This window comes from Bos taurus, chromosome 24, assembly GCF_002263795.3.
Source record: "Bos taurus isolate L1 Dominette 01449 registration number 42190680 breed Hereford chromosome 24, ARS-UCD2.0, whole genome shotgun sequence".
Lineage (NCBI taxonomy): Eukaryota > Metazoa > Chordata > Mammalia > Artiodactyla > Bovidae > Bos > Bos taurus.
Genome location: NC_037351.1, coordinates 24,377,905 through 24,400,146, shown reverse-complemented (window position 1 = coordinate 24,400,146; position 22,242 = coordinate 24,377,905). Strand labels below are relative to the sequence as shown.

Sequence of the window (22,242 nt, the reverse complement as noted above, 5' to 3'; positions counted from 1 at the left end):
TAAGATATCTATGTTAAAATTTCTACTGCTTTGCACTCAGATCTATGATGGTGGTCTGGAGTCTCTTTGTTGTGTAGTAGTCATGTAAATCTTTTAACAGAAAGCAAGAAGTTGATTGTTTGAAGCGAACGATAATCAAAATAGAAACTGTTCCATCCAGAAGCATAAACATGAAGCTTAGGAAACAATTTGCTGAACATTCTGCCATATCCACACACTCAAAGCAAGAGTTAGTGAAGTAACCTATGGGAATTGCCTGGTGGTCCAGTGCTTAGGGGTCTACTCTTCCGTTGCTGTGGGCCTGGGTTTGATCCCTGATCAAGGAACTAAGATCCCATATGCCTCCAGGCATGGCCAAAAATTAAATGAATGATTTTTTTAAAATAAAGAGTGAAGTAACCTAACCTACTAAGAGTAGCAAAAGTAATTTCTTGTTAAGAGCAGTAGATATTTTTTGTCCCTAAAGAGAACTGCAAGGACACTGTAGCAAAGGAAGATAAAACAGAACAAGTTATTCTCCCGATAAACTTAGCTTTTCCAAGTCAGAAACTGCCTTGGTGATATGAGGAAGGAAGCCTGAAGGTGCATGTCAGCCATGACTGAAGATTCTGGACTCGCTGTTTCCTGCTGATCCCCACAAGGAGCACTTCTGACTCCCCTTTCAAATGAAAGCATCTGTTTTTCAAAGGTTTTTTTTTTTTTTTTTTTTTTTTTAATTTCTCCTTCTTCTGCAGCAGTTCTAATGAATTATCACTGTCTTGGCAGTCGAAGAATTTTACCTCATTTCCTTAAAATACTTATTGTATAAACACAGTTTGAATAAAAATTCTGACCTGCCTTATAGATAATATAAATTAATACTTGAGTAATAAACATTTTTTCTTTGAATAAAAGATTTGCTACACCAAGGAATCTTCCTACACTTGAGGAATATAATGCCTGAATCAACACAAAGCCAAAATAATCACATGAAGAAGAAAACAAACAGCATCAAAGTCAACCACAGACACTGTCCTCTGCCACACTAAACACCCAGAATTTTACACACTAGACATATGTGCTACATAAAAGTACTCGTAGAATTTTCCACTGTACATCTGCATGCATTTGTTTTAATTTTTGTCAGATAGAACACCCAATTTCTGCAGAAGGTGGCCCCAGCTTGACCAAGGAACCAGAAGAAGCCCTCCTAAAAAGGTCAAAAAGACTTCATCAACTCTGTAAGAAAAAGAAAATAGCGCAACTAGAAAGTGGCCAAAGGAGTTGATAAACCTTTTTTCCCAAAAAATATACAAGTGGCCTATAAGCACATGAAAAGATGCTCAACATCATTAGCCATTGCTGCTGCTGCTGCTAAGTCGCTTCAGTTGTGTCCGACTCTGTGCGACCCCAGAGACGGCAGCCCACCAGGCTCCCTGTCCCTGGGATTCTCCAGGCAAGAACACTGGAGTGGGTTGCTATTTCCTTCTCCAATGCATGAAAGTGAAAAGTGAAAGTGAAGTCCTCAGTCGTGTCCGACTCCTAGCGACCCCATGGACTGCCGCCTACCAGGCCCCTCCGTCCATGGGATTTTCCAGGCAAGAGTACTGGAGTAGGGTGCCATTGCCTTCTCCGCATTAGCCATTAAGGAAATGCAAATCACAGTGAGATAGCACTTCACATCAATCAGGACGGCTATAGTCAAAAAGACGGGTGTTAAGTGTGGGTGGGGATGTGGAGAAATTGGAACTGTAATGAAAAATGGTATGCACACGCTGCTTTGGAAAACAATCTGATGGTTCTCTTGTTCAGTGTTAACTGTGATACAATATGACCCTGCAATTCTACTCCTAGGTATATATATCTAAAAGAAATGAGAAACATGTGTTCACAAAGAAACTTACACATAAATGCTCACAGCAGCATTATTCACAGTAGCAATAAATGGAAACAAATCAAATGTCCATCCACTAATGGATCAAGTGTGGTTTATCTATACAATGGAATACTATTTAACCATAAAAAGGAACGAAGTATTGTTACATGCTACAGCATAGATGGACTTTGAAGACATGCTACATGAGAGAAGCCAGCACCAAACGCCACATGTTGCATGATTCCATTTGTTTGAGATGTTCAGAATAAGAAAATCTATGGATTTATGGAGACAGAAAGTAGATAACTGGTTGCCTAGGGCTGCAAAAGGCAGGGCCAAGTCGGGGCTGATTGCTAATAGGTCTTTAGGGCTTCCTTTGGCTCAGCTGCTAAAGAATCTGCCTGCAATGTGGGAGATCTGAGTTCAATCCCTGGGTTGGGAAGATCCCCTGAAGAAGGAAAAGGCTACCTACTCCAGTATTCTGGCCTGGAGAATTCCATGGACTGTATAGTCCATGGGGTTGCAAAGAGTCAGACAGGACTGATCGATTTTCATGGGGTCTTTTAGGGAAGGAGTGATTAAAAAATGTTCTAGGTGAAAGGCTTGTCTTTTTTTTTTTTTTTTAATTTTATTTTTAAACTTTACATAATTGTATTAGTTTAGTACCCCTGAACTTGGTGATGGACAGGGAGGCCTGGCGTGCTGCGATTCATGGGGTCACAAAGAGTTGGACACGACTGAGCTGTGTCAGTTCATGAACTGAACTGAACCCCTGAACTTGCAGTTAGTCTCAGAAGTGAAGGTGGTCTTGGGGAATCCAGGACACACAAAAATAAATAAATAAATAATAAAATTAATTGTGGTGATGGCTGCCAACACCACAAATATACTAAAAATCATTGAATTGTACACTTTTTAAAATGGGTGAATTGTGCTGGATGTAAATTACATCTCAGAAAAGCTGTTCAACCTGAATCCACAAAGGCTTTTCTAACTTTTTTCAGTTGCTGACATGGATATATCAAAAGGATGGACCAGACTCAGGACGGGCCTCAGCTCTGCAGTCTACTCAGAGGTGGATAAAACAAACACTGTCAAGCTGAACCTCATCACTGTGAGAGCAGCACTTGGAACTCAGGCTGTGAGAATCCGGTTCTAGAATAAACATCCTGTATGGAGTTAGGAGTCCTAACAAGTGAACAGAAGGGCAAATTGATATAAACAGAATTATGTCTATAAAAATAAAAGCTATCAACAATTATGCATTTACTGTCAGGCACTATGTCAAGTTCAGTACATGTTTTCACCCAACATTCAGGATTGCCCTGAGGAGATGGGTATCTTTACTGACATTTCAGAGATAAGCAATCTGAAAACAAGTTAAGTAAACTGCCCAAGGAGAGCCAGCTTATATGTGGTCAAGGTGGGATTTAACCTGAATCTGTCTGACTTTTAGGTCTTAATTACTATGCAATAGAACTGTTTAAGATATTTGCACTATAGCATAACATTTTTATCTGTATCTCCTATTATGTCATATTCTCTTTCTCTCCATACACATATCTCCTATTACTCTGTAGTCCGTGTCTACGGATGTCATTTTGGAGTGAACCCTTGTGAAAACCTTAAGACAGGGAGTTTATAGGAATTGCCACTGACAGTAGCGATACTGTTGTCATAGTAACCAATCCACCAAACTGGTCCCTGCAAGGAGCCGCACACTTCTGCCTCTATAAGGCACCAATACTGGCTGAACTCCCTCACAGCATCAAGGACCCTCTGTTCATGCATATGGGGTAGAAAGTACTGAGGTTCTGGTGTGCATCTTAAAGCATGAAAGTTCTTTCTTCTAAGTTTCGCTCTCTGACTCAAACATTTTCCATTTCCTCTTCTAATCCTTTCCATTTACTCAGGATGTCCCAGGGACGCTGGTTCTGAGGGGTGTGAAAAATCAGGGCTAGTCAGTATCCACAGCTTTGTTCTAAGCAGGAGTTACAAATATGACTACTTTCTGTTTGGTGAAAAAGGCACACTCCCAAACCAGTAATTCCTCACTCAGTGCTGACTCTGAATCTTTGTCCCTGCCCCAAACCTACACACAAGACCTTTAGCTGATTAAAAAATAAAAAACAACAAAACCTCTCAGGAGCCACTGTACAGAAAATTTCAAGTTGACAGCCGACGGTGCACACTATGTCAGGGGGCTATGCACACAAGACATCCACACGCATCCAACCATCTGCATTTTTCAACAATGCCCCTACATTTTCAATAACTCTTTTCTTCTCTAACCTGGGTCTTTCTCTCTTCCTTCTCATCTCCATTTCACTGGCCTCGCCTGTCTTCAGAGGCACCTGAAGGCACATAAGGCAGGGAAGTGAAACCGACTGTAATTCTTCAGTTCACTTCCCTGCAGCCTCCAGTGAGCCAGTCTCCATACGGTGGCCCAGCTGAGCTCCGAGGAAGCCCGGGTCCCTGCGCAGGTGCAACCCACCAGCCCGCTGGCAGGCGCCCTGGGAAAAGAGAGCCAGTCAGGGACACCAGAGGCCCTGCTAGCCGCAGAAAACCAAGCTTTACATCGAATATATAAGATTAAAAAGAAGAGGGCCTCTCCTCTGTGAAAGAAAGAATAGGCGACTCTTGTAGTATCTAAAAAGGCCATCATTTTCCCTTTGAGGAATTAAACATAAATTGCTGGGAGCAATCAGAAATTCTGATTTCCCCATTTTCTTCTGATGCCCTTGTGATCACCTTCGGATCCCTCCAACTTCACTCTTAAGTCCTTACAAGTCTATTTCTGTGCTATCAGTGAAATCACAAATCTGTTCAAGAGTGTTCTTGATGGGCAAAAATGTATTCAGGTAAATCTGCTTAGTGTATCTTTTAAAATTAAAAATCAATTACAAATAGCACTTTCTGTTCGTAAGCGTGTTGTTTCTTTTTTCCATGTTCTCAGCTGATCCTTACCAAAACCCTGGGAAGCTGAACTATATAATTCTTAACCCATTTTACTCAGCTAAAGTGGAGCCAAGATACACACTTAGGTTTATGAATTCAAAGGTGGCAGTGTTTCCAGTATAGTGCTGTTCATTTAGTCAGTTCAAACAGAAAAGCCTGCTGATTTTTTCATATGGGATTCATCCATGTAGTGGTTAATCCTTAGCAGGGCTGACAACTTCCTCTATGATTTCGACAACACTTCTTCCATAGTCTCTAGCCACTCATTTGTTTTTCCAGCTCCTGGAAGGTACCAAAAACTCTTTGCTGCCTAGTATTCTCTCAGCTTGTAACTCCCCGCTTCCAGATCCTGCCTTCCTCCAGACCCATTACCCTGGCCATCTCAATTCTCAAAGCTCATCTTTCTTTCTCTTTTTTGGAATGTAATTTCTTTACAATATTGTATTGTTTCAACTGTACAATGAAGCGCATCAGCTACATGTATACACATATCCCCTCCTTTCCGATCTCCCATCCCACTCATCTAGGTCATCACAGAGCACCGAGCTGAGCTCCCTGTGTTATACAGCAGCTTCCACTAGCTATCTATTTTGTACATGCGGTGGTAGTGGTATAGTTGCTCAGTCGTGTCCAACTCTTGTGAACTCGTGGACAGTAGCCCACCAGGCTCCTCTGTCCATGGGATTTCGCAGGCAAGAATACTAGAGTGGGTTGCCATTTCCTTCTCCATTTTACACATGGTAGAGTATATATGTTAATACTACTCTTCCGATTTGTCCTAGCCTCCCCTTCCCTCCCTGAGTCCACATACCCATTCTTTACATCTGCATCTCTATTCCTACTCTGGAAATAGGTTCATCTTAAACTTCTTCTGTAGAGGAAGAATTCTTTGGCCACTGTGACAAGTTACAGCACCTTGTTATACCAGCTCTCAGAACATAGCACTTTCCTAATCTATAGCATGTATTATCAGTGTGATTAACTTGTATCATTATTCACTCTTTTTTCTTATATGCAAACTACATGAAGTCATGACTGCGTCCACGTTCTTTACCCTATATCTCAGAGCATAGCAGACTTTGGTGTGTTATACCTGTTTGACACATGTTTGGGGGCTATTCCACAACAGAGGTTCTTGTTAGCAGTCAATTCGATGCATCACCCCGAATTCCCACCGTGCGCATGGCACGGTCATTGGCCTAGTTTAGAAAAGCTATCCAAGGTCATGGAAGTCCCCCCGTTTCTCAGGTCTGCTAATTATACTGGGAATTAAGATTCATGATGGAGAAGGAAATGGCAACCCACTCCAGTGTTCTTGCCTGGAAAATCCCAGGGATGGGGGAGCCTGGTGGGTTGCCGTCTATGGGGTCGCATAGAGTCGGACATGACTGAAGCGACTTAGCAGCAGCAGCAAGATTCATGAAGAACACACTCAGATTTTCTTCTCCTCCTGTTGGCATAACCTTGAAACTCACATTCTGAAAGTACTACATTATCTAGCAAAGAACAAAGAGTTATTTATAAACATTTTAGCTAGATTACAAATATATAATTATTGAACTGGATCAAGTTATAGGAGTGAAGGTTCCATGACTGACCATTTTCTTCTTGCTGAATTTTTTTTCTTTTGAGGAATGAGGTTATTTTCCCTTTTAGTGGAACACTGTAATTCTGTAAATTATATGTTCATTATGTAGTGACTTAAATGCTTCTTAATTTGTGCTTATGAGTCCAACAAATATTGAATGTGTCCACTCTCCAAACTTTAGAATTTTCTTGCTTATCCTCCCTTACTATTAGTTCTCTTTTTGTTTCTTTTTTAGATGGCTTATTTCTTAATACTTTCTTTGATTTACTGTATTTCCATGTACTTTTGTTACTGCTATTTTTTTTTCTTTTACTTTCCTATGATTTATTTTTTCTTTTACTTTCCTATGATTTATTTTCTTTCTATCACAAATATTTGCTATTTCCATTCCCCAACTACTGTAGGTTTTCTCTAGTACCTTTATGCTTTACTTCTAATATTGCAAATAGTTCTAACATGATTGTCATTCACATTTGTGAATAAATAAGCCCTTCTGATATTTACAGCAAAATAGACATATTTACTATATGCTACAACTGAAAGTCCTTCCCCTGGTTAACTTACTCTCCTGTCCATATCAAAATAGTGGTTATTTGGTATTTCATTAAAGAGAAATCATCATTAGTAATCCATGCATCATGAGTTATCTTGGATGTTAATGGAAAGGACACAGCACTGAATATATTTTCTGGAATTCTAAATGAATGAAAGAAGGCACAAACACTATGGTGTAGCAATTCTTAAGATGATTTTTTTTAATTGTCAAGGATTTTTTTGTTTTAATTATTTTTTTTATTGAAGGATAATTGATTTACTTGAAACAAAATATAAACAGAATAAAATCTCAATTAGCATAATCTTATTTTTTGTTAATGAAACATACAGGTATTTTTATAATTCGGGCTTCTACCTGTTGTATTTATCAACTGTAAATATTATCAACATGCGCTTTCTATTGTTTTCACAGAAACAAAGCTGATAGTTCTCCAGGACTCCAGTGCACACAGAGGAGGAAAATCTCTTGGTTCCAATTCAAGCTTCAAGGCTTTGTTTCGGTTTGTTTTATTTTCAAAATTAGTTTTCGTAGTTAAACTGTAAAGTTCTTGGTTTTTTTTTTTAAAGATTTTTTTGGATGTGGACCATTTTAAAGTCTTTGTTCAATTTGTTACAATACTGCTTCTGCTTTTTTTATGGTTTGGTTCCTTGGCCATGAGGCATGTGGGATCTAAGTGCCCTGACCAGGGATCGAACCTGCATCCCCTGCCTTGGAAGGTGAACTTTTAACTATCAGACCCCTAGGGAAATCATTTTTATCAATTTATTTAAAATATATCAGCTCACCTTACTTTTAGAGTCAATAATCATAGCACTAAATCTCAGCAAACTCATTATTTAGCCCCTTAGTCTCAGAACTAGTTAACTGAGTATGTAGACCAGTAGGAAAGAATTTGAGCTTTCTATTCTCTTCCTCTCACTTGGTGGTTTGAAGATGAGTTAGAAAATTGCAAATTTTAATCACTACTGTGCTGTGGTAAAACAAAGATGTGGAGGTGTTGATTGGAGTTTCCTTTTCCTAGAAGTCATATGTACAATATTCACTCATATTCATTACAATATTCACTCAAGAGGCTGTACTTCAAAGGATGACAATTACTTCAACTCACCATTATTCAGATAATTGGACAACTTATTTTCTCTGAGCCTCAATTGTCTAACATTTAAAAGACTGAAAGGACTAGAAAGAATGTAAGTAATATATTAAGCACACTCATGCTCAACTAGTCAGTGCTCAACTAGCGATAGGTATCATTATTATTGATAAACAGCAGCTGTGTGCAGGTGTGTGTGTGTGAGCATCTTTAAAATCATCTCCACTTTTATCTTCTGTTGGCTTTGTCAATTCATATGAAACTGAAACAAATCCTAAGTGTCTACCCACAATTATGTTTAAGACCAATACCAATTCATATTGAACTCGTATTTTGGGGTCAAGGCTGATCTAGCTGGGAGATAAACACATAAGCCAAACCCACACCAGCACACATGCTCTGCTAGGGGTTACCCACCTTGGAGAAGGCAAAGAAGTTCTATAGACATACTCAATCCAGCTGATTCACTTAGAAATCAGAAGTCCTGACAACAGTGCCCTTTGATCACAGCAGCTGGAGATACAGGTTGGCATTTAGAAAAGTAATTGTTCCTGTGTTCATTTATATGTCTAGATTAGTTCATTCAATATGTGCATGTTAATCTCAGAAAGCAGTGCATTAAATGTACCTGGCTCCTCTAATTTCCTACCAGAAATCATTAAAATACCATATCAATGATATTAAAGCCTATCCTGAATAATGACCAGTCTATGTTAGCTGGGTCTATATCCAGTATGTTTGTGAAAACGAGCAGCTCATTCACTGTTTTAATTAATCACCATTTACCTTCCTGGGATCACTGTTTAAATTTTTAAGTCTTACTATGGAAGGCTGAAATTTTAACTTGGCAGGGTAGAATTATTTAGATGTGAACTCTTTCCAAACAGAAGCAAGAAGACCAGTGGGATTCTCTCTACTAGAATAAGGATAAAGTGTTGTGTCCATTCTGTTCACTGATGTAGTCTAAGTGCCTAAAATGGGTTTTGGAAAACTATGACTCACAGAGCAAACCCAGCTTGCCTCTTGTTTTTATATAGTCCCCCCTGCCACCCCTAGAATGGTTGTTACATTTTCAAAGGGTTGAAAAGAATCAAAAGAAGAGGAATATTTCATAACATGCGAAAATCACATGAAATGTTGATGCTCACAAATGTTTTATTGTAACACAGCCATGCTCATTCACTTATATATTATTTTTGTGTTACCATGGCTGTTTCTGTGCTACCAAGGAAGAGTGATGTAGTTGCAACAGAGTTAATATGACCCTGAAGCCAAGTATAATTACTATTTGATCTTTAACAGGAAAAAAAAAAAAAAGCTGACCTCTAGTCCAGAGTAATACCCCTCCTTAACTTCTTTTAAAATCAGATACATTAAAATTTAAGCTTACTATATAGCACAGGGAACTCTGCTCAATATTCTGGAACAACCTAATTGAAAAAAGAACTCGAAAAAGAAGAGATAACGTGTATACGTATAACTGAATCACTTTGTCATACATCTGAAACTAACACAACATTATCAATCAACTGTACTCCAACGTAAAATAAAAAGTTAAAAAATAAAATAAAATTTAACTCTCACAAATGTCTTTCCAAAAGAGAAGTCTTAACTTTACATTTAACTCTAAGGCTAATCAGCAGATTATATGATAGGATAGAGAGGCTCACAGTAATAAGTAGAAACATCATCGATGAGAACACAGGCTCAAGAGCCAAGGTGCTTGGCTCAGACTTTGGCTCTACCACTTACTAGCTGTGCCGCTGTGGGCAAAATGCTTAACTGCTCTGTGCACCAGTTTTTCCATCTATAAAACGAGGCAAATGATGGTATCCATCCCTTAGGGCTATTATGAGCATTAAATAAGTTTGTGTTTGTAAAATGCTTAGAACATTATCTGGTATGAAGTAGCTACTGTAACATATTTTTCACTGAATTTTTAAGGTAGAAAGTTGAGATAACTTAGAAATTAGCTAAGGTAATGAGCGAGCCCAATGTGTTCAAAATGGGGAAAAAGACAAAGGTGAGTTGAAATTCGAACATGTCCATTGTGGTCAGTAAGTACTCTGAGCCAGTGCAATGCAGTAAGATCTACTCTAACTGCGTTTTGATTGTAGGATATAACTATTTGTCTCCCACACCTGTGACATAATTCTGTAATCAATGGTCCTGTTTGAGATAATAAACAAATTGTATTCTGAATGGCTGAGTGACTTCTGATATGAAACTCTAACTACCTAGCAAGTTCTTATCTGAGGGTACCAAATTGACATAAAGGGAAGCAATGATTTAAAGGATTCATGGATACAAGATTAGTTTGCTTTGTTGAGGTTTTATTCAGGTCTTAGGAAGGGAACCAATGGAAAATATTATCCTACATTTAAAGAAACACTTTCTAAGCATCAAAACCAGGAGGCAAAACTATGCCTTAAGGAATTCTAATGGCTTTTTAATCATTGCAAGTCATTTTAGCAAATAGATAATTAGTACTCCTGATGTTTAAATAGATTTTTATATCAATTTATGTGAAATCTTTAAAAAGACTGAAGAAAGTGAATTCTTTATAAAGTAACCTTTTATCTTCTATAAAATATAATCTCTTGAAAACTGTACTTCAATACAGGACTGTATATGGGACTGCAATAGCTTGTAATTAAATATTAAAAAATATAATTATTTTTACAAATGCTTTTCTGTCACAGGTGTTTTCCTGGAGGAGGTTCAGTGAATTTTTGCTATGTGCAATAGGAATCAAGATTAAAGAACATATTGGGAAAATGTAATACTGAGGCTTTCTTAATTAATAATTTCCATTCCTTCAACTTTCAGTAAATGTTTATATAACTGTTACATTGTGGGAGGTGCAATGAAAATGTAAGAGATCCAGTCCAATTTGATTTACTTGGGCCAATAACTAAATTATGCATAACAACTTAAAAAATACAAATAAAAAACTTTTGGGGGTTTCTTGCACTGAACTTGCACTCTAAGTTTTTGATATTTACTTTTTAATGCACTAAATGTTGCAAGTCATGCCACTTTATTAAATCTTTGTGCTTTAGAAGCCTTTAATAATAGCTATTCTAGAAACTTTTCCAAAAATTTCTGTGTCCCATTTCTTGCAATAAAGCGAAATAAAAATAAGGAGTAAGATTTCAAAATATTTTAATTTTTGTCCAATCATGTCCTGTGATCTTAGTTATGTGTATATTTGAATATAAGATAATAAGTCTTATTTTTTAATATCCTCAGTGCTCAGTTCGCTAAAATAAAATAGAATCTGAGTATAAATGGTATAATAAGAAAAACTAACATCTAAGACAAAATTAAATTAATTTGCATATTTATAAAGTCTTTATGCTTGGCTTACTTTATTTTTTAGACTTAAAAAATTCCAAATTACTCAATAATTTAAAAATTTTAAAACATATATAATTATTATATTAATATTCCTACATTCTATAGAAAACATGTACTCTTAAGTAAATTCCTTTGAAGTTATTCTATTTGCTTGAATTTTGAACTTATTTCAATAGATTGGCCAGTTTTAATTTTTCAACTCCTTCTCTGAATTTGAGGAGCTCTTTCATACTTAAGACTTTAGAAACTAAAGGTGGATAAAAAGTAGTAAATACAATGCCCTTCCATCCAATTGCCTTCAATAAAACTGATGCAATTTCAAAAATAATTGTTTAACACATTTATCCCTCTGTTAAACTACATATAAAGCTGAGAGAACATTTTTATATTATGCTGACACTGTAATAAATGGGCTGATATCATACTATTGGTTGCAACTTACAGCATTTTTGTCTACATTAAAGCTAAGGTCTTGGTGACTATTCCTGCATTCTTTCTGTGAATTAAAATTAGAATAATGTAATTAGTCCCCAAAATTAAAATGCTACAGTTCCTAATAATGGAACAAAGTCCAAAATTATATTACTTTGAGATCAACAATAGGTTCACATGAACTGTTTTCCAGATCTGCTTTTTAAGGAAAATACAGTCTCCTTCCTATTGCGGAAGTATCAGATTCTTGCAGCATCCATGACACTTGTAAGCATTCAGTGGTCAGACGGCACTACATATCCTTCAAATGATATGGCCCAGTGAAGCTGGACTGTGTGGTCACGGAGCCAGGCAGCCTGGTATCTCAGCCATCCACCACGACAGAGCCAGAAGGCCCCAGCTGGCGTGCTGAATCCAGACTAAGGTGAGAAATGGATTTTTCATTTTGAAAGTCAACTCTTCTAACACTGAAACCTAGGACGTATTTATCAGGTAAAAGTGCATTGAGGACTTTAGGCTTATTTATTGGATCAAATGTATAATTCTCATTTTTTCCTCCAGTTACGCTTAGGACAAGTTAAATCTTATTTTCCTTCTGGGTTTCTGAATTTACACTAGATAGTACATTTTAAAACATATGAATACATGTGTGTTCAGGACTATAACTTAATATGTAAGATATATGCTAAATTAAGTATACCTGTAAGTGGTTCAAAAGTCATAAAAGTTAAAATAACAGAATATTGATCACCAATGTTCCTTGGTGTGATGACATTTGCCCGTCACATTAAATTTACCAACTTGATCTTTAGACAAATGGGAACTCTTACAAAATAAAAATACATTTCAAGTCCTAGTTGTCATTTGGACTTCTGTATTCACTATTCAAGCACAAGAGTTTGGATTCTTGCTTGTGTTATTGTCTTTCGTGTGTTATTTTCTGACACTACAAGTTATTAATTCATTTCTTACCAACATTAGAAAAAGCAACTTACAAGATTTCTAAGTTCAAGATTTCCCATGCCTCCCGTGGGCCTCACATGACCACCAGTGCTCCCTAAACAACAGTAGAGAATATCTTCCAGTTTCCTAAACTTCAGTTACCCAGGTCTGGTAGAAACATCATGATGGAAAAAATAAACCTTTAATTCCATAAGGGTGCAGAAAGTGGACCCCATCTTCCAGACATCCTTCTGAGTGGGAAAAGGCCATGATGGATTCTTAAACCATGTACTTTCTAACACAGCACTTAGTGGATAAGACTGGGATACTTGGCATCTAGACTCATGATGTTTTATCCTCAGAAACTGAGAAGAAGACACTGCTTCTTTTCTAAAAAGAAAAAGCAACCCTCTGCGAGGGCTCATTAAAAAGGGTTTTAAAATTGGAGCAAATAAAACAGGGTTGTCAATTCTTACAGTCTTTTTTTTTTTTTAAATCTCAGCAGCATTTTAAAAAGGCATTGTTTTTCTCTCTCCCCTTGGACAGGAAATCCCACTTTCAATACACACGTGGGACACATTCCAAATAGCAACAACAACAATTCTCCAACTCCTTTGTGACTTTAGAGCAGGCGCACAGACCTAACTGCAGCTAGATTAACTACTCCTCTTCTCAGTTTTCAACTGTGCTCCCCTTTGACATAGGAACTACTAGGCAGGATTCACTCTGCCTCCTGGAAATCTCTTGCTCGGCTCTCCTTTAAAAGTGAAAAGGATAAGGTCTTCTTTTTTACATACAAGACAGAAAAGTTTGTGTGGGTGATGCCAGAATTTCCAACAGCGACCCTAAAAGACAAAGCCTTTTAGAACTCTAACCTCCAACGGGAGCAAACCTCAAACAAACAAACAAACAAACAAATAACTTGAGTTGTTGGAATGAATGAAAAGCTTGTCTTCTGGAGTTGTCCCCTGGCACTTCTGCTCGCCCGAAGCAGGGAAGGGGTGGAGTGGGCGGGGGTACTTCTCATCACAGGAACCTTTCCTTAAGCCAAGCCTATTTTGAGAGGTAGAGGAGGACTGAGTAGGAAGACTTCTCAAGCTGTACTTCCAATGGCCCGGACATTTGGTCCCACCTGCCTGTCAATTTCAGCTCAGGAGCCCATTTTCCTCTCTGCAGATACTGAGAACGTGGACTTTCTGGCAGTCGGGGATGCACGGAGGCCAGTTTCCCGTTGACCTTTCAGGGACTCTGAAATCAACTTTCCCCCTCACAGTCTGAATTGTTTGTTTTCGGTTGTTTTCAGCCTGCAGGAACCTCCTGTTCAGCACACCCCTCTCCCCTCTCCTCTGCCCTCTCCCCTCCCTCCGGCCTCTCGGGCTTCCCCCACCCCCCACCCTCCCCCCACCTTTGTTGTCTCGTACCTGCTGGCCAGGCTCTGCCTGCAGTGCTGCCTGAAGGGCATCAGGTGGTAGTTCATGGCGTCCAGCAGCAGCTTCTGGCAGACCGGGTCGGTGCGCATGAAATCCACCGACTGGACCCGCTCCACCAGCTCGGGGGCCGGGATGAGCGCGAAGCGGAGGCGCTTCATGAGGTCGGGCGCGTACTGCATGCGGGTCTCGCGGTCATGCTCCAGCCAGAGCACGGACATCTGGAAGAGCGCCAGCTCCGACTCCACGGGGGGCGGCAGCGAATCCAGCAGGGCGCGCATCTCCTCGAAGTTGAGCAGCAGCACATCCTCCACCAGGTACTTGTTGGCCAGCTTCTTGGTCTCCTCCAGGCCGTGCAGCGCGGCGATCTTGCACACCTGCTTGTAGTTCTGCACCGAGATCTGGTCGTTGAGGAACTGCACACAGAGCTTGGTGACCTGGGGGATGTGCAAAATCTTGCTGACCGACAGCACCTCCTCCACCGTGTCCAGGGAGAGGGTCACGTTGGCCGTGTAGAGGTACTCCAGCACCAGGCGCAGCCCGATGGACGAGCAGCCCTGGAGAACCAGGTTGTTGATGGCCCGGGGACTGGTCAGCAGCTTGTCGTCGGGGGAGGAGGATGGAGTGCCGGGCTCCTCCTGCGCTGGCGGCGGCGGCGGCTGCTGCTGCGGCGGCTGCTGCGGTGGGTCCTTGGGGGCCCCCAGGCCGTCCTGGCCGCCGACCCCTCCCCCGAGAGGGGGGTGACTGGAGAAGAGCGATCGGAAATACTGCGAGCAGGAGGCCAGCACGGCCTTGTGGCAGTGGAACTGCTGGCCCTGGGCCGTCAGGGTCACGTCGCAAAACAGCTGCTTCCTCCACAGCAGGTTGAGGCCGTGCAGCAGGTTGTCGCTGTGGCTGGGGTCGAAGGTGGAGGTCCGGTCCCCGGATCTGGACATGGCGAGCTGCCTCGGCGCACCTGGCTTTAAACCCGCCTCCGACCTGGCAGACAGGGGTGGGGGATGGGAGGGAGGTGAGCAGGGTGGTGGAGGGGGGTGGGGTGTGGTCGGGGTGGGGCAGGGTATGGAGGGGAGGGGAGGGCGAAGAACCACGGTCAGTGCTCAGCTCAGGTCTCCGGACGGACCCGACCCTAGGAGGCAGGTCTGAAGGTGCTGGATCCGTGAGCGCCACCGCCCGCCCCCCGGGGCCCTGTCTGGGGGTCCGGGCGCCCGCTCCTCTCCCCGCTCCTCTTCTCTCCGCGACCCCCACACTTGGTCCCTCACTTTTCCTAAAACCACCCGGGCTCGGCTCTCGGCGGCGACAGCGATGGCAGCAGCGACGGCAAAGTGGCGGCTGAGGCCGAGACACCTCGTGGGCTCGTGTCCATGCCGGGCCGGGGCGGGAAGAGGCCGGGGCGTGGGGAGCCCGGGGGGCGCCCCCAAAAGCGCAGAGGCGACCGTCGACGGAGCTTCCAGGTCACCTCGGCGCCCGCAGCTTTGCGTTTCGCAGTTGGTCCAGTTTTGGGGGTGGGTGGGTGGGCAAGGGGGCCCGACAAGCGTGCGGGAAGGGGGGTGATCCTTAGCCCTCCAAACGCTGGGAACCCCTTCGATTATCCGCGCTGCCCCGAGAAACTCCCGGGCTAATCGTCTGCGGGAGCAGATAAAGCCCTTTCTTCTCCCGGGAAAGTGCAGCGGAGCGCGGTGAGGACCAGCTCAGTGGACTCGGCAGAGGCGGGAGCTGTCCTTATCAATTCTAGCTCATTTCCCTCACCCCGGCCCTGCCTGCTTCTCTGCTTTCGCAAACTGTTGGCTTTCCCCGTCACCACTCAGTTTTGCTAATTTTTCAGAGACGCCTTTAAACCTGGCAGGAGAATCCCTTCAGCCCCCCACCCCCGAGATCCCCCCAACCCCCCTGGCATTTTTAAGCGCGCAAGTTCGGGCGTGTGTCTCCCTTTCTCCGCCTGGGCGGCCCCGAGGAAGATGAGGAGGGAGGAAGTGGGACCACTGGGATGGATTAAGAGCCAGAGCCCGCAGGCCCGGTGGGATTCGCGTGGACGGTTCTCCCTCCCGGGCACGAGGCGCAGTGGCTTTAACTCTTGGAACTACGAGAAGTTCAAGTGTACGGGCAGGTGTTGGGGGAGGGGTGGGGGCTGTCCGATGGTGGGGGGGGCGGGGTCTCTGCCTCCCACCCAGCATCGCCGCCCGAAGCCGCGGCTTCCTTCTGAGTCCCTGGGTGCAGCCCCCGGCGGCCCCCCACTCGAGCACCCCCACTCCCCGCCCCACCCCCGCCAACCCGGCCCTGGAACTACTTCTGTAAAAAGTCTGAGCCGCCCGCATCTCGGCGGAGGAGGGCAGGAGGTGAGGGAGGCGAGGCGAAGTCGATACGCCGGGTCCTTAACCTGTAATTGCACCTTCTAGGGCTGAGCAGAAAGGGCTCCTCTCTGCCCACATCCCGCCCGCGCGCCCGGGAGACCCGCCGCCGCCGCCGCCGCCGCCGCCGCCCGGCTCCGAGGGATCCCGCCGGACCGGCCCCTTCCACTGCGGCTCACTCTGCCCTGCCTGGTGCCAGTCCTGGATCGCCGGCTTCCTATTTCCACCGGACTGGGCTGCTCTCCACTCACTTTATCATCCCGTTCCAGGTGGACCCTAACCTCCCGCGAGCTCCCTCCCCCAGCAGCACCCGCCCCCGACCAACGATGCGCCCCCCCAAAGCGCAGGCTCTCCGAAACACCTCCCAGAGTCTCTCCCTTGAAGTGGACCCGGTCATACCTCCCTCTCGCTGTCCCCGCTTCGTTGTCTCCCCCCCGCCCCCCACCGCCACATCTTTTCCTGTTCCCCTTCCTTCTTGCTCTCCTCCTTTGCCTTTCCCCCTCATCTGCTTATTTCTTGCAATTGGAGTTTTATTCTTTATGAGCGTTTGCCACACAGCCATCCCCCCCACCCCTCTGAAAGACTCCGTCCCCGGCCCTCCCCCTCGCCAACAACCCAAAAGACAGAACAAAATACACACAAGGCAGACACAAGGCCAGAAACTTACCTGCTTTCAACCAGCTGCAAAGTCAAGGCTCACTTAAGCTCCCCCCCAAAAATCAATTGTCCTTCCTTTTTAAAGGTTTGCTCTCTCCTTGGGAGGGTGGTGGGAAACACCTTCTGGTTCCCAACTCCAGGCAGTCACTCTTTACAATTTATTTTGTCGTACATCATTTGATCACCATGAATTAGCAACAGCAAGAAAATGTAGGAGAGGGAGAAAAGAGAGAAAGAGAGAGGGAGAGAGAGAGGGAGAGAGAGGGAGAGTGAGAGAGGGAGCAGAGCTTTCTGCAAGAGAAGAAGAAGAAAAAATGTACGTGTGACAAATTATGCTACCAAGAAACAACACATCATTATCCTTGGGCCTGGGGCTCAGTGAGTCGTAACGAGAGTAATAGGAAATCCACGGTTGGGGAGAGAAACGGTCGTGCTTGGCCAGTAGAGAGAGACCATACAGGGGGATGGATGCTGGAGAGACTCGCAAAATTATGGCTCAAGGCTATTGTAAAAATTGTCGAGCGTAAATGACTGCGATTTCAAACATCTTTGGAAGAAAGAAGGGGAAAAAGCGAGCCCCCCCTCCCTCCGGCTCCCTCTCTCTCCCTCTCTCTTCTCTCTCTCTATAAAGAACCGTCAAGTTTTAGTGCGCATTGCTAATTAGTCAATTTCTCTCTGCCTTCACAGGCTGGCGACTTCGCTGCTGAGCTGAAACTGCTAATTTCTGTGACCAGCTTTTTTCTTAGCTGTGATCTGGATGAATGAGTAGCTGTCTCACAGAGATGACAAAAATAAACTCTAATCCCCCCAAAAATTTCCACTACATCTTTCTCATGCATAGATTTATGATCTTCAAGCGCTCTGTGCAATATGCAAACTTTTTGTGTCTGTAGATGTGCTGTTTGTTTCCAGATTTATCTACATTCCTGCTTTTCCCTTTCACTCTGCCCCCCCACCCCACCCCCCTACACTGGGAAATGCAGAAACCGTCTCATCTCAAAGTCTGCCAAGATGCCACTTTATAGTATCTTGGTGTTTGGGGTTTGGGTCTGACTTGGAAGTCAGGAGTCCTTGCCTAAGAACTGAGTGGCTGAGTGTACAGCGGGGGTGGGGGAAGTAGACAGAATAGAGGACAGCTCTTCGCTTTACATTTGCTTCCCTGCATTATTCAAGCTTTATGATCTTGTTGGAAAACATATTTTCTCCATCATTTTGTCGGGTTATACAACCATCTCGGAACCTCTCTGTCAGCTCTTCAGCAGGAAGGGTTCAAAAGTCACTTTATTTTTTTAATTGGAAAATTATCCTATTGTCAGATTTGCCTTTCAATTAGGAGTCTTTGATTTGCAGGAGCTAGAATCAAGTGCTAGGAGAGCCAGCTGCAATTTCACAAATGTAACCTTTAAACTTTGGAGCTCATCTGATATATAAGGTCGATCTCAGAGAGCTCACATTTTTGACCCTGCTTAGCATGCAAAATGAACCCCAGCATGACTCTGGAATTTCAGCTGTACCAAAGATTCATGTGCATTTTGGTAGAGGACGTGTTCTCTTAGACTTATCTCATGATGTATTGCGCCCTTACATTTATAGCCCTGCATTTTGGTTGTCAATGGGGGCTGGAGGTGTCCAAGAAAGAAAGGGGAAAAAAAAGAAGAAGCAGGAAAAGGAAGGTAGGTATGCCCTTGAAGAAAATGAACATGGAAGAAAGCTGGATCTGAGTTAAATTGAGTTTTGCTGGCTATTAAATATATGAACATGATTCATTCTAACTGATATGTGCTCTGATTAGTAAACATATTAAAATACACATCAGGGTACCACTGAAATCCTGCCTTTTAACCTTCCCCTTTGATTGGTAAAAGATGAAAGACACCTGCTTAAGGGAGGGGAAAACCTGAAAATTCTTTGGTTCAGAAATCAGGTGTTTCCCACTTACAATGATCAACATTAATATGCATATGGGATATTTACTCTTAAATAGACTAGGCAGGATCCAACCCAAGCGTTTATCCCTCACAATGGTCTTTCTTTATCAATATCCTAGGTTATTTGAGAGCAAGACTACTTTATTCAATCTTGCTGAGATGCTGTGTTCTCAGTCATATTTATAATAAAAAAGCCCCAATACATGATAAGATAATAGAAAAGGATTTTTTTTTTTTTATTAGAGCAGGGAAAGGAAAGAACAGATTATCCAGATCTTCTGGCCTTACTATTATTTTTTTAATTTCTCTTATTTAGTAGATCTTGAATAGGAAGACTGTGTAACTGTAATATAGTGCCTTTTTGGGGTTCTGTTTCATTAGCAGTTAAAGTTATCAAGTGTGTGAAGTGTCACCCAACTCTCAAACACTAAAAGTACAATTTTTATGGTATGCTTTTGATGTTGATCTTTTATGAGCTTCCAATGACATATTTGGAACTAAACCCAAAGGCAAATTAAGAGTATTGATCACTTAAATTATTGCCAGCTTTCCATTTTATCATAAGGGAATTAGAAATTAAGGTATGTTTTCTATACCTTGCAGTATCTTAATTTTGAATTTCTACATATATGTATACATATTTACTGGTGGGATATATTGATCACTAATTATGATTACTAGGACTTCTGTCATTTCCAAACAATAGAAAAGTAACATTTCAAAAATTTTAACTACCTATAATTTCAATGCTTATTTAACAACTTGGGTAGAAGGGAAAGGGGTGGTTAGAGATTGCAATTCTTAAACAGCTGTTGAAGTGGTTAGGCTGCTTTCTTCTGGATTTTGAAGTTACACTATTTGAGAATGTTTTAAATTCAGAGAAAAATTACAATTATGGCTCTTTTGTAAGCAATTAAAAAAAAGAATATTGATAATAATAAAATCCGTTCACAATCTGTATGTAAACTAGTGTTTCTATCGTGTACATTACACACATCCAATATCTTGCCCTGGCTTTGACTGAAATTATTGCAGAACTCACAAATGATATGACACTATTTACAATAAATCCCGTTATGAGAGATTCAATTTGCAGCAATCAGATGCTAGCTACTAAGCGATTGTAAGTATTTGAATTTTATCCTACTTCACTGTTCAACGTACAGAAATTGCATCTGTGTGTTTGATCTGTCCTGCTGAGCACTACCAGCAGCTTGCATCTCTGCCACTATTGTTTTTAAAATGGCAGGAAGGACGTGACTAGTCAAGAGCACTCAGCGGGATGGATTCCACATGGCTTAAGAGGAGCCAGAATTGTCTTACAAAAAAAATTAAATATGATCGTGTAGTCATCTAATTCAAGCAGTCTTCATACTTCAACAGAATTATCAAATTTATTCATCAGTGAATCTGCATTTAAACTATGTACAGTGGAAAGATGCTGAGACTGCTGGCACTGAGCAGTCTAACGAGAGCTACCACCAGCACTGTGCAGGCTGGTCAGCCTTTACGGTAGCAGGGACCCAGGAAACTCTGTGGTTCCTGTTGCTCAGGGTGATTTCACCTCACTGGGTGAACTCAAGTTTCTCTTCAGAGCAGATCAAGAAGTATTTTGCTGCCTAACAGGAGGGGACATCCACATTGAAACTTTCTCTCCTTGACTTTTTTGCTTAAGATGTGTATGAGCCATCTTCCAATTTTTTAAACACCAAAATCTGGCCTCTCTGGTGTATCTTTTGGTTAATAAATACTACTTCCTGTGACCTGACCTTTCAGACTGCCACCATGGGAAGACAAGTAGAGATACTATTCCATTGTATAATAAAACTGAGGAGGGAAGGACCTCTTGATTCCCCAAAGTCAAGGAGTGGGAAAACCCAGACAAAACTCGTAGGTTTCTATTATTCTGTTTTAAATCTCTGGTAGATGTGGCCAGAGATGTCACAAAACCATCAGCATCAAGAAGCTTATTGAAAAACAAAAACCGAAATAACAATAAAAGACAAAAAATAGTGCTATGGACTAGCACTTAGTCAAAAGCCAATGGTTTACTATGGCCCCACGGTCAAACCCAGCTCCTTGGCCAGCATCCTGAGATCCAGAATCTAGTTCTAGGACTGCTGAGAAGTCTGCTAGCTGTTCTGAACACGACCTGCTTTCAACCATAGTGCCCATACTTAGGTTGTGTCCTTAAAAGAGACCTTGCATGCTAAGTTGCTTCAGTCGTGTTTGACTCTTTGTGATCCTATGGACTGAAGCCTGCCAGGCTCCTCTGTCCGTGGGATTCTGCAGGCAAGAATACTGGAGTGGGTGGCCATTTCTTTCTCCCGGGGATCTTCCTGACCCAGGGACTGAGCCCATGTCCACCTGGGAAACTGTTGGTTCTCTACATACAGAAATTCTGCCTAGTTCTCAAAATTAAACTCAGGTTTCTGTCTGAGGCGGAACTTTTCTTGGCAACCTCAAGCAGAATAATAATAGCTAATACTTACTGAGCTTATTAGGGGCTTCCCTGGTGGCTCAGTGGTAAAGAATCTGCCTGCCAATGCAGGAGATGCAGGTTTGATCCCTGAATCAAGAAGATCCCCTGGAGAAGGAAATGGCAACCCACTCCCGTATTCTTGCCTGGGAAATTCCATGGACAGAGGAGCCTGGCAGGCTAGAATCCAAAGGGGTGCAAAGAGTCGGACACGACTTAGTGGCCAAGCACAAATACACACATTGAGCTTATTACTTGTGTAGTGGGCACTAGTCTAGTCTGAATCCTTTAGATGTTTTATTTTCTTAATTCTCTTGCTAATCCTAGGACAGTATGGTAGATTGTAAGATTGGCCCCAATCTCCATTCTTCCCTGTATAAACACCCCATAAGAATGTGGCTTGGCTGATCTTCCCATCAAGAGTGGAGTTTATTTCCCCACCGTTTGAATATGAGCTGGACCTGTGACTTGCTTCAACCAATACAATCTGCCAGGAATGACTTTGTGCCAGCTCCATATCTGAGCCTCAAGAAGCCATGTATTTATATATATATATATATATAATTGGAGAATAATTGCTTTACAGTGTTGTGTTAGTTTCTGCTGTATAGCAAAGTGAGTC

General features: G+C 42.3%; 1 protein-coding gene across 1 annotated transcript in view; it reads right to left on the bottom strand.

Annotated features, from left to right (window-relative positions):
• KLHL14 (kelch like family member 14) overlaps positions 1 to 15,146 on the bottom strand; it is a 113,075-nt gene extending 97,929 nt beyond the window's left edge. Inside the window, exon 1 of the mRNA NM_001192466.2 lies at positions 14,206 to 15,146. Within this exon, the coding sequence (NP_001179395.2) occupies positions 14,206 to 15,146 (941 nt within the window). The remainder of the gene's footprint in view (positions 1 to 14,205) is intronic.
• Between the last annotated feature and the right edge of the window lie 7,096 nt (positions 15,147 to 22,242).